Source organism: Malaya genurostris, chromosome 3 (assembly GCF_030247185.1).
Source record: "Malaya genurostris strain Urasoe2022 chromosome 3, Malgen_1.1, whole genome shotgun sequence".
Lineage (NCBI taxonomy): Eukaryota > Metazoa > Arthropoda > Insecta > Diptera > Culicidae > Malaya > Malaya genurostris.
The window spans coordinates 131,672,098-131,685,123 of record NC_080572.1 but is presented as its reverse complement, the minus strand read 5'-3'; the positions used below and the strand labels follow the sequence as shown (position 1 = coordinate 131,685,123).

Sequence of the window (13,026 nt, the reverse complement as noted above, 5' to 3'; positions counted from 1 at the left end):
CTATGAAAAAAAAACCCGTTTGAGTATCCCCTTTTAGTTATATCCCATCATCCTTTTACTACTACTTGATATTGTTTCCCTTGCATTAAGTTTGCTTTCCATTGTAAGCAAAAATATTTCTCATAATTCTCTCTTTTGTGATTTTTTTTTTATTTTTATATTCTTATTGTTATCCTGACTGTTTTTTATGCATGGAATTTTTTTTTTACATAATTTTTTCGTAATCCATAGATCCATCCAAGTTGATTTTCCTTTGATACTTTTAACCCTGAATCATTATTTAATGTTTTGTTCGTGTTGATATCTAGTCGTACACATTTAAATAACTTTTATCCGTTTCACATTAATTTATCTACACTTTTATGTTGCATATTCAAACAATATCGCTTTGTCGAATATATTTTTCGCTATTGATTTTCATAATTTGTTAACTTGAATTTCATCTTGATTTTGTGTTTCAAAATCTCATACTTGGTTTAAAAGTCTTTCTTTTCTTACACTTTTTCATGATTAACAAACAAACGATCGTATTAACGGTTATCTTTTCAGTTAAAAGACTCTATAGAGTGGAATTTTTTTTTGTATAAATCATTCGGTATATCTTTTCAAGCGATTATTATGGATCTTCTCAAGCCTGTTTCCATTTTTAATCGTTGTTGTCTGTTCACTAGGTAGAGCGACTACTTCATATGGTCCTCTCCAGAGTGATTGTAATTTTTGGCCTGCGCCTGTGGGATTGGCTTTGACTAACACTAAGTCTCCCCACATTGGCTGCCACTCGTTGGAGTTTTTATCATATAATTCTTTGCGCTTGTATTTAGACGCAATTAGATTCTCCCGGGCTTGGTGGTGAAGTCGTTTAAATGTACATCGCATTTCATTGACGTAGTCCTCATAGTAGAGACCATCATTATCGTATTTGTAAACGGAGTTTGGAATGTTCGCCGTCTTCCGTATAATAATTCAAACGGTGTATAACCCGTTGAGGAATTTACAGTGGTATTATATTCGAAACTGAAGAATGGGAGTAATTGATCCCATGTTTTCGGTTCGTTACCTACGTATTGTCTTAAATAGGTTTTCAATTCCCTATTCGATCGTTCCACCAAGTTTGCTTGTGGATGATATGCAGAATATTCTATTACTTCGTTCCCATTAATTGTATATGCCCCCATGTACTCTGCGTTTCGTCTACTTATCGTGTTGCCAGTTGCTCCTGTGTCTACTAGGAAGCTCATTTCGTTATTAGGTCTGGTTGCCGATCTCAATAACATCATAAATTCATAGTCTTTTGTGTTATGTAGTTTAACCCATATCCCTTCTGGACGTTTTTCCTTGAAATTATTTGCGTTCGAATATCTAGATGCTCCATATCTCCTTTGATCAGGCACCTTTCTGCTTCTGATATTATTATCATATTTTCGCAATATGTTTCTATTACTGTATGTCATGCAGTTTACCCACAGTTGTTTTGCATTATATTTTAAGTGTTTACTATCAAAATTGCTATCTTCGATCAAGCATCTGTCGTTACGATAAAATTCGTTGTGTAAATTCCGGTTGTATTTATGGGAATATTCAATTTGTCTCTCTGGATAACATTTATATTTGTTGCTTGGACAGAGTTTTGGTTTATCAATTGCATGGTAGGATAGCAGCCGATTTTCAATATTTGTTAATATATAGCTGATTTTTGCCTCCTCTTTTAGGAATCCTATTAATTCTTGAAACTTAAGAAGCCTGTGATTTTTTGCTAGTTGCTTTAAGTTTTTATTCGATAATCTTGCTATAAAATGAATCGTTAATGCTCTTTCTGCAAAGGATTTTTGTACTTCCTCCGTGACTTGATTCTCTTGTTGAGCGTCAATAAATTCCATTATTTGTAGCGCTCTTTCAGCGTACTCTTCAAAAGATTCTCCATATTTTTGTTCAAGAGTTTCGATCCTGATAAGAATCTCTTCTACTGTAACTTTTACTGCAAATTGATCTCTCAAATTTTGGAATACATCATTTATTGTATTGGCTCTTATTCTATTGATAAAAGTTGCGGCATTTCCTTTTAATTTCGTAAGTATCACATTTGCTAAAGGTTTTTCATTCGTACCTTGCGGGATTTGCTCCGCAAAATAACTTATTTGACATAAAAATGGTTCCAGTTCATTAACTGAACCATGAAATTCTGGTATACATTGTATTGCATCCAACATCGGAAATCGATAGGCACCACCGCTTTCAGTATTATTTTCGTTCGCCATTGTCAATGTGACTTTAATTCGCTATGCCGCTTTATCTTTTTAACTAGTAGCACTTCATTTCATTTTTATACTCTTGTATTTTTGTAAAACCTCAGTTGTATGTTTTTTACGAGCATCATTTTTCAAACACGCTGTGCGCTTCTAATAGTTTTGTTTTCACCATACCATACGAGAATTTACCCTGCGCTAGTAATGTTTCAATCGTTCGCGAAGTCGATCGCGCGAAGTTATTACCCTTTATTGTTATTATTATTTACACTGTATGTATCATCATTCATCATACCGCTGCTATGCGCGTGGTTTAAAATGCATTGTTTGCGCTTTTTGTCACTATTCCGGATATGTGCATAGGTTGTTACTTTGAATCGTGGATGACATGTCGTCAGCATGAATGGGTTTCAATATATTTAATTAGTACGAGAAAACGTTCTACCGTTTCATTTGAGATTTATTTGTACTATTTAAGATACTTTGAATTTAAAATGCAAAACTACTTGTTCCGATATTTTTCTTATGTTATAGTTGGTTGCAAAAATATGAACCACCAATCATTGCCGAAGCATAAGCGGTTGTCAAATATAAGAGTCGGATATATGTCTGTTTCTTTATTTCATTTCATTCGCGCGCGCGTCAAGTGCAAAAGCTACTCAATGATATTATCGTCGATATGTGTACGCGATAGTATCTGCTGCGTTTGCTCGTTTTGTCAATCTATATATTATGTGCTTTCATTAGCACCGAAATGCCAGCGCGGACGTTGATTATTAGTACGATCAGAACTTCGTATGCACTCAGTCAATTATTTACTTGAACGCTGTTATTCTAACTGTCTGCGCGCGCAATAATTCCTAGCTTTATTTTCACTCTATCGTTCGCAAACCTGACCGAAGTGAAGAAATAGAAACTCAAATTTTTAACATGACCGCGGATATCACTGGTACCGACAATGTACAGACTGCTGAGTTCATAAACCTGCCTTGCCGTGCGTTTATTTGTCCACTGTATATATATAAAAAAAAAAGTAGACTCACCTGATTATAACTGTCTTCATTTTAAATTCACTCGCGGCACAATACCTCCTCTCGAATAGCGTTCCGTATATTTTTTAAAATGTTCTTTTTTTTTTTCACTGTCACCACAATGCGTTGCCCGAGCGGCGAGAGGGGTAGTTCTTTCAAAGAACTTATAGACCGCACTTTAAATTCTTTTTTTTTTCTTTTATTTCTTCTAATGATTTTTCCACTTTAATGCCCTAACTTGCCTACAGCACATAATCTTGTGCCTGACCTAACTCTTAATCGGTAAACACTTTGAACTATTCTTTTCTTAACTACTGCTTTAGGCCCGAGTAATGGTGTCCAAGTTTGATTACGGTGTTACCCGGTCGCCCAAGGAGCATTAGTCTACAGTAGAATTAAGGAAAAAGCCTTGTTTAAACCAAAAACCGACCTTTTTATACTCCAATCTATGTAACTAACAAAAAACTATATTTATATATATGTCTGGTGGACTAACTACCACCTATAACTACCTACGTGAATTCACTGCGATCGCGTCGCTTATGTACATAATCAATTAATTCGATCGGTGATACAGTTTTTTGTGGCTGATGCAATATGTTAAAATAGCCAGCCGTGAGCATTGCAATAACTTTACTGGTCTACTGTCTGTACTAGCTAAGATATAGATTTCTATGGAAAAATTAGGGCTGCTGCACAAGTTCAGGAATCAGAACTAATTGGCTCAAGTGGCACGTACCCCTAGTTTTTGGAGATTTGTGCCTTGCCGTGACTTCTCATCATTTTCCTGATGAGAAAGGAAGGATAAAAGGAACATGGATGGGAATTGCGAAGTGGGTGAGCTGGGAAAAACAGCACAAAACATATAGAAGAAATTCGTTTTGCATCCCCGAAAGGATGCTGAAACGTCTGCATGTTCCAAAATGCACCTTTAATAAAAGCTCCAACCCCCGAGAGGATTTAGAGATTTTACTGACTGGTACACTCTGCATTTCAAATGAAACGCTAAATGCTTTGTACGTGCCTAAAGCACAAAATAAACATTTCCAATCCCCAAGAGATAAGAGTTATTGTTTTTTGGGAGGTGACTTATGTTTTACTACAAAACAGTGACCTTATGGAATCCATAGTTCATCCGAAAGCTAGTGATTTAAGAAGACCAAAAGACTCGTCATCAATGCTGCAGATAATCAATTGACTACCTGCAACATTGGAGCCGATCCTCAAGATGCTCCATCGAAGCACAGGGATCACTGAATTATGGAAAGCTAACCTTTCAAGAACATTCGGACCCCTCAAGCATTCCTTGTTATCCTATTCTGATGAAGGCTGTATGGTTCTATAATGAACCTATTTACCAGCGCCTTCTGGTTTATCATCTCCAACCGCTGTATGAGCCAGGCACGGCTGTCCTCATTATCGGGGGAGAACCAGACTGCTCCGTATTGCAACCCACAACCATTGAAACTAGGAATGAATTAAGAGAGTGGCGGTGAATACAAAAGACCGTTGAGGTCTCTAAGCAGATCGTCTCTCAAGTCCGGGGTGAACATACCGTCCACTATACGAACTTGAAGACGATTTTCAATCAAGCGCTCGGACGCCTTCTTAGAAGTGCTGGCAAAATCAGTTCTCTGTTGATTTTGCCTCTTCTTTGAAATTTTCCTCAAACTTTCCGGCGCGTCATTACAGCAATGGCGTCCGTTTCGTTTGACGATGGCGAACCTTCAGCAACCGGATTTTCATCAGCAGAACCCACGTTAACATCATCCATCTCACCACACGGAGAACTCTTCGATCATAAAATTGCGATATCGCAGTTTTTGATTTTTGCGATAGTTGATTTAATTAATTTATTTTTGATTCAACCAAAATGGTTTTTGATTTGGATATATTCAAGTAGTTGAAAAATATGTTGTTTTGAATGCTGTCAAATGCCGGAGACAGTTGAAAGCAAAACAATAATTGCAATGCAAAATCAACAACTTTTTTAGTTGAAATCTGTTCGCCTCGCTTCAAAATGTCAATGAAAACAACATCGATGGTTAAAGCGTTTGGTGAAATTGTGTTCATTCGATTTGAGAATTTTATGATAACAAGTGTTTATCTAACAGCGGTGTTGTGATAAAGTTAACCTCGTTTGAAATGAAAAAGATTTGGTGACAAATTAGAAAATGTTAATGAATGATCATCACGTATTCTTTCAGGTATGCGCAAAAATTTTATGCTTCAAATTCGATCATTATTTACTTCCAGCAGACTGTTTTACTTCCAGCTGTTTGTTACCGATGACGATGTTCATGCATTAGCAATAAAACGCTTTTTGACATGCATTTAATTTATAAAAGTAACAGGAGCGAAGGGTTTCAAACGCACAGAACGCGCTGCGATTGAATGGCGCGTTTGAATTGCCGTCGCAAAATTCCAATTCCCAGCGGTTGATACACACAAGCTCATATAAATTGACTAAAATTATCAGTGCATAACTTTAGTACAACCGTTTGAAGGCATCATTTTAGGTAAATTTAATAATTTCGCTAATTTACTCGCCCCTCCGGGCACTTTTGCTGAATAAAAACGATTTTCTACATCAATCATTTCCGATCGAATCAGAAGTATTTTTTTTGGAATTTAGATCTTCACTGATCTCAAAACAAACAAACAAATAAAACCAATTTATTTTTCAACTAACAGAATTTTGTTTCAATAACAACACCAGTTATTTCAACTAAAATATTTGTTGAAATTGAAAGGTATGTGTCCTCACTAATTGACAGCGTTTTTTTTTCAAACAGTTAAATTTGTTGTTTCAACCATCGTTTCTGCTAATCGAAAAACAAAAATGACAGTTTAGTTAAAACAACAATCGATTAGTTGTACCAAATTTTAACCAATCGAATTCAGAAAATCAACTAATATTCTGGTTGAAATGGGATCGCGGGTGGTTCCGTGCAGACTGTGTCTCGTTTGACGATGATGGCACAGTTTCAGTAACCTGCTTTTGATATCCGGATTCAGGAATAAAATTTTCAGCCATCTTGTCGAAAACCTATCAAGGAGAGAAGTGAAAAGGAAACTCACGAGCAAACGAACTGTATTCGTCAGAGTTCAAAAGCGGAAAGGAAGAATAAGACCAGCGTAAACTTCAAAAGTTGTAGCGAAAGCTACTACCACTATCAAAATCTGTAATTAGATAGATAGTGGTTTGTAATGTTCACAAAACCCACACTTTATACCGTTTGAAAAGTATAGTATATGAAAGTACTATAAAATTGTTGCGTGAACAATGCCACTACACTGTGCAGCTGGAAACTCACACCATCGAATAGAAGTAATATGAGTAGATTTTACTTACCTTACTACTTCTACATATAAGTAGCTTACACATATGCGCATAATCACTGATAGATTGCGAGAGTGAGAAAAGAAATACCCCTCTCCATACCTGAGTAAAGGCAACCAAGGCCTTCTTTTACAGATGCAACTCGTTTATCCGCTGATAATTTGTGATTGCTAAAGCTATCACAAACTGGGAAGCCACCGTGTGTAGGTTAGCCAACACATATCATCTGTTTCAACAACACAGTAAACACTATGAGCGTATTTGCCCGCATACCCGCTTTCATTTGGGAACACAACAAACATTTAGGAAATAGATAGCATAAAAAAAATGCTCAACACTTGGTCACTGAATGATAAAATATTGCACTTATTTAAGGAGTCTGTACTTCCTTGGAACATGGATAAACCCGAAAAGATTTGTGAGTTCACTCGCGACGTTTTGAACGGAACAGAAGAGAGCATATACTATTTCACTGTATGCGTATTAACACGTGTATAGATTTACGGATACAAGTACACAGACCTGTGACTTTGCTATAAAAAATGGGCATCTTCTGACCCGTGAAATCCGCGAAAAATCCACGACGATTTGCGCAAGCTGATCAAGTTAACTATATCACCCGCATTTTAAAAAGACACTTCGGGCACCTAAAAACAGAGAAGCATACAGTCAGAGCAAACACTCATGACGCTTCAACTGAAACCAACGCCTTCGGTCGGAGGACGCTGTGAAACACGTCTACTACCCACTAGACTCACTGACACACTCAATAATTACAAAATGATCCGAAACAGTTAAATAAAAAAAAATCAGGGTTTTATTTTTTTAATTTTTATTTTAAAGCTGTTATTAAAACCTACAGATTGATGGCTATCCCATCCGTACCTTTTGAAAAATGAAGAAGTTACAGCTAAAACATATGAGTGAGTTACAGTTAAAACATATGGTGAGTGCATATGAGTGCATATGAAGTTCTTCTCGTTGTAATTCGGAAACCGTTCATCGTACAAAAATGGCGTCCAGGAAGAAGTTGTAGGGAATAAATAAAGCACTATAATAAAAATATACACTGAAAAATAAATAAATTTTTTCGCAATAATTTCAAAATGAACCAAGAAATTAAATTAAACAGGGCTTCGATTTTTTTTTGATAATTTTTATTTCAAATCTCTTATTAAAACCTATAGATTGATGGCTATCCCATCCATGCCTTTTAAAAATTGAAGAAGTTATAGCTAAAACAATTTACAGATATATTCGAAATTTCAAGTTCATTAAAACAGTAGAATATTATTCTACACGTTAAAGGCAATAAATTTGTTCATGATATCCTTTCCTCTAAAAGTAGCTGTTCTTGAGATACTTGGATATATAATTATAACACCATTTTTTATATTTCTATTAATTGTTCATTTGCTTGCTATTTCTACAATTATTACATGTACATGAATAATTCTTAATTATATTTAAGGTTTTAAGTTTTTGAAAATTGTATGAGTACTACGTGCATCGTCATTCGAATACAGTCTTGTGACGATTGTGGTTTCTGAAATCAGAACGAAAGAATGGTATTTCTGTGTGCCTGGAATCATTTTGGTATCCTTATAAACACTACTCCACTCGGCCACACCCCGTTCATATTCTTCTTGTGGCAGGTAATTTTCTTGAATGACCCTGGATAGTAAACCGGAAATATTTGAATGTTTTCTTGTTCTCAGTTGTGCTTTAGAAGAAAAATCTATACCTGCTGGATGACCCAGATCGTTTTATATTTAGTTACCTGGTTAAAAAATGTGATGCAATATTTATTATCAATTAGATAAATCGTCCAGCTCACACCTTTGTTGGGGTATGAGGCGGGACCATCATCATCATCACTTCCTGGAATACAAACGTAATCATCCGTATCCAAAAAGTACTTTCCAAGATTCCAAAACCACTAACATTCCTTTTCAGGACCCCGAAAGAAACGCAAAGAACTTATTTAGAAAACTGTCCTAAACTGCCGCCCTACTTCTTAGAATACAAACGCAATCTTTTGAAATCAAATGGCCCGTTTTAGCACTACAAATTATAAACGGTATCAAATCAATTAGTATCTATACACATCTCGAATACGTCAATCTCGCGGTTATGTCCATGGCATTACTCATTTTAAGTTTCTTTCGTTACTTTTTAGAAAAGCATGTTACTTCGTTTTTTCCATGCTAGAGGTGAAGACGCTGAACAGTACTAAACATTCAACTTTAATAATATATGTTGAAAGTAATTATAACAGACTGTGGTATAATTTTGATATGTTGCTTCATTATAAATCAATATTTCTGTACAGGTAACTGAATGTTACATATTTTGTTATAAACAATAGCTGGTGAAATAATTAAATTACAATTTTGTTATGTGTATCTGATCGGGTTTCCTGTGCGGTGCGAACGACTGTTCAACATCGAATGACTTTGTTAAACAATAAAATCAGCTACCTATGACTTCAAATGTTGTTTCATATTAGTTATATATATTCTTATGTTCGTAATTTCTTCCAATGTATTAGATATATAGTTATACATTGTAGTACCGTGAAACATTATTCGGCTGTCCTGTGTCGAGGCGCATGCTGGCGTAATAACCGACAGTAGTTAATCTCCAATCAGCTGATACAGTGCTTTGTGAATGAACATGATCTTTTGCATATATCTTATAGGTAGTATCGGAAAAATGCACAATGTATAACACGATTCGACTAAAATTTTATCCAATCGACCATGCTTCGTATTATGGATCTCGATACGAACTCCATGATCGAGCTTTGTTCGATTTCACTTGAAGAAGATTTCACTCTGCTGGGAAGCGCTACCGACACTACACGGCTATCTAGGCTTCTCAGAAAGAGAAGTTGACATTAATCGTCAACTTCCATTGGTGGCTGAGCAGCCGAATACAAATTGGATCCAAAACTTAGTAAAAGCTTTCAAGTGAGCCTGAACTTGTTCAAGCCTTCAAGAAAATTGAGCGAATGAAACAAATATTTGTAAAGTGCAAATACACACAAAGCCATTTTCCGATCTCGTCGACCTGAGTCGAATAGCATATAACACTATGAGGCTTTGAGGCTGCGATCAAAAGTCGGCATCTTTAGAAATTATATATTCTTTCTATAAAAAGTAGAGAAAAAATTACTCATCTGATAAACTTAATATGTATTTTTGGTTCCAGAATTCTTATGTTACTGAATAAAAGACAGTTGGAAAAACTGAAGGAGCAATGGTGGAAAAACGACGAGATACAAGGTAAATGTGAAAAAACAGATGATCAGTCTGATGGTATATCTATACAAAACATCGGTGGAGTTTTTATTGTTATATTCGTTGGCATTGGAATGGCATGCGTTACATTAATGTTCGAGTTTTGGTACTATAAGTATCGGAAAAATGTACAAATTATCGATATTGCGGGGATTTCGGAAGAAAAAAAAGCACGAAATTCGGATTTGAAGCTATCAAGCTCACAACATCAAATTGGATCCATAATCCAAATGAAAGACGATCACGGTAAAAAACTAAAAAACATTCGAACAAGAACTAAAACGATAAACATCAACTATTTAAAATCACGATTTTGAACAAACTGTATGTTATGTAAAACACGTTACTGGATCCGTACTGTTAATAATGATAGTAATGTGCTATTGGATGGAAAAGTGGTATAATTAAATTTAAAAGATTTACATTTGAAACAATATCGATAAATAAACTTGAAACAACACAAACTAACTTTGTTTTGAATAATGTAGTGAAACACAATCATCAAATATTACGATTGCTTTAGATTCTTTCATTTTCCTTTTACTACAGCCTTATTGCCTTACTGTGTCTAAATTTGATAATGAAGGTCATAAAATTCCACTCAATATCGGAAAAGCACAATAACCGTTTTTGGATTAATGTGAAAATAACAGTTTGGGAAAATAGCAGATTGAGCACGATTTTGGAGCTAACAATAAGGAGTAGCATAAATTTGTCATAATTTTCTTGTCGTATAAATAAAATAATTTGTTATAGGTAAGTATGAAGTCGAAAATATAAATCGAATATTTTCGAGTTGGAATCAATGATTTGAAGTCGGGTAAGGATCGTTTTGGTTGTATTTGTTTATTTGTTTGATTGTTAAAATAATTCATCTGACAATAAAAAGTCTTAATGAATAACACGAAGTACAAACGATAAATATATAAAAATGATATACTTGATAATTTTGGCGAGAACTTTTGCGTCGGTTCACCAATTTAAAAGAGATGCTCAACTTTGGAAAATGCATGTGTACATGCTATCATTGGTTCATGTAGTCCGAATGTAGTACGATGAAATCATGGCTGGAGTGGGCTCGTCGAGCGTAGAGATCAATGAGAAGCACGGAAGTCAAGGAGAGATAAAATTTTTATGGACTCAATATCGCCATTGATTACTTTAGCCACACGTAACGCTTGTTGCATCTTTCTTCGTCGCTCTAACGATTCCAGGCCAATCAGACGACAGCGATCAGGATACGGTGGTAAATCCAGTGGGTTTTGCCGTGCCGCAAAGCGAGCCAGACGAATCTCTTCTGTACACGTTCTATTCGCAAGTTCCAAATGAGTTGGTACGGGCTCCAAACCAAACACGCATTTTAGAGTAATGGACGCACCAACGAACAATATAGCGCTTTTAGACAGTACGGGTCCTTGAAATCTCGGCTAAGAGGTTAAAGGTAAGCTTTGCATCCAGAAAAATTCCGAGGTCATTGACAAATCAACTCTGCCAAGCGTTTGTCCATCGATTTGATATTCGAATATTATGGGGCTGGTTTTGCGATGAAATGTTATAATGTTATACCTGTTTTACGATATTACACAGCCAAGCTTTATTGCTTCAGCAACATCAATGCATTGAACTCAACAGAATTGGACATTATTAGCATTATAAATGACAGTTACTTAGAAAATAAACGATATCTTACAATACCCACTTTATTGTATTCAACTCGTTTTTATTTCAACACAAAACCCAATGCTGCATAAATCGTGTCATTATTTTATATATAATTTTTGCTAACGATATAATGACACCGTGCCCACCGTGCATTTCACATACCACCTCAATACGAAACAGCAGCGCGCAAGCAATAAAAAAAAATGCTGAAAAGTTTATGTAAACTTTTTCAAATTTCGGTTGTTTTAGTTAATATTTTATAATTTTGAATTGCATTTTCAGATTCTTTGTGAAATTCTGCTACAAACACTACATTTCAAAAACCAATTACGGCTCGGCAAAGCAAAATTTCAAAATTCTAAGAATACTTAGTTATGATAAATTTGATCGGTCTAGTTTTTGAATAATTGATCAAAAACGTGATTTTCGCATTCCGCTACATTTCACCTTAAGATTTAATTTGGGTGTTCAGTCACAACTCAACTACTGGTGTTGAGTCAGTCAACTACTTGTATTGTGTAATGAGGAAAAGGAACTTATATACTAACCTTCACTTCGATTCGTGGAGAACGGAAAACATCTTCTAAATTTGTAGGCCATATTAGTTGATGGTCATACAAACTTACTTCAGTTGTTCAGGTTGCGGTATCACGCGCCGGAAGTAGCGGTCTAAGATTCCAGGTTTGAGAACAGATAACAGTTCGAAGAGGTCAAATCAGGTGAACAAGGTGGATAGGCAAGTAATTGGAAAACTAAACCATTGATGTTCACTATGGTAGCGATGCTCATGTGCTTTATGTAAGGCCCTTTCACAGCGATTTCACTTCACGTTTTTAAACATTTTTGCACTAAAAAAGTATACTACGACAATCCCAGAAAACCGGTACCATGATCTTTCCGACCCATTGAGCCTCCCTTCCAGGCAGTCATGCCGCGACGACTTCAGTCCATTGTCGGGTAATCATTTATTTTTGTGGCGTATAATAATGGATACAGCCAAACATGTATTCGAAGTGCACTTACGTTCGTCTTTCTAGTAGTAAATAAGTATGTGCGAGATCCAGCGGCAGAATATCTTTCTCATTTGCAGAATCTTGCCCAACTAAGGTAAGCTCGCGCACTTTCTCTTTCCAGTCATCCAGTACAACTAAGTGCCTTATTATTATTGTCGTTTATGTTGCCTCGTGTTAAACTTCCCCCTTGGGTCCCCTCTGGGTACGTGCTTGTAATGTGACATTACATCTAATGGTTCTATTATTGTGCATCTGTGTAATGCTGCTCGAATATCAAAAATGCAACGAACGCCAATGATCATCGTTCGCTTCCCTTCACCTTTGTTCGATAATCGCTCTGATATTCGAACTTGTGCATACAGGGTCCGCCATGTAACTTTTTTTGTCGTGAATACGACTTACTTTACTATGGGGTGCCTTTTCAAAATTAGC

At 35.8% G+C, this 13,026-nt stretch overlaps 1 protein-coding gene across 1 annotated transcript in view; it reads left to right on the top strand.

Moving 5' to 3' along the window:
* Positions 1-10,313, top strand: part of LOC131433642 (ionotropic receptor 25a) — a 348,320-nt gene extending 338,007 nt beyond the window's left edge. Inside the window, exon 10 of the mRNA XM_058600129.1 lies at positions 9,831-10,313. Within this exon, the coding sequence (XP_058456112.1) occupies positions 9,831-10,236 (406 nt within the window). The 3' untranslated portion in view covers positions 10,237-10,313. The remainder of the gene's footprint in view (positions 1-9,830) is intronic.
* Positions 10,314-13,026: the final 2,713 nt, after the last annotated feature.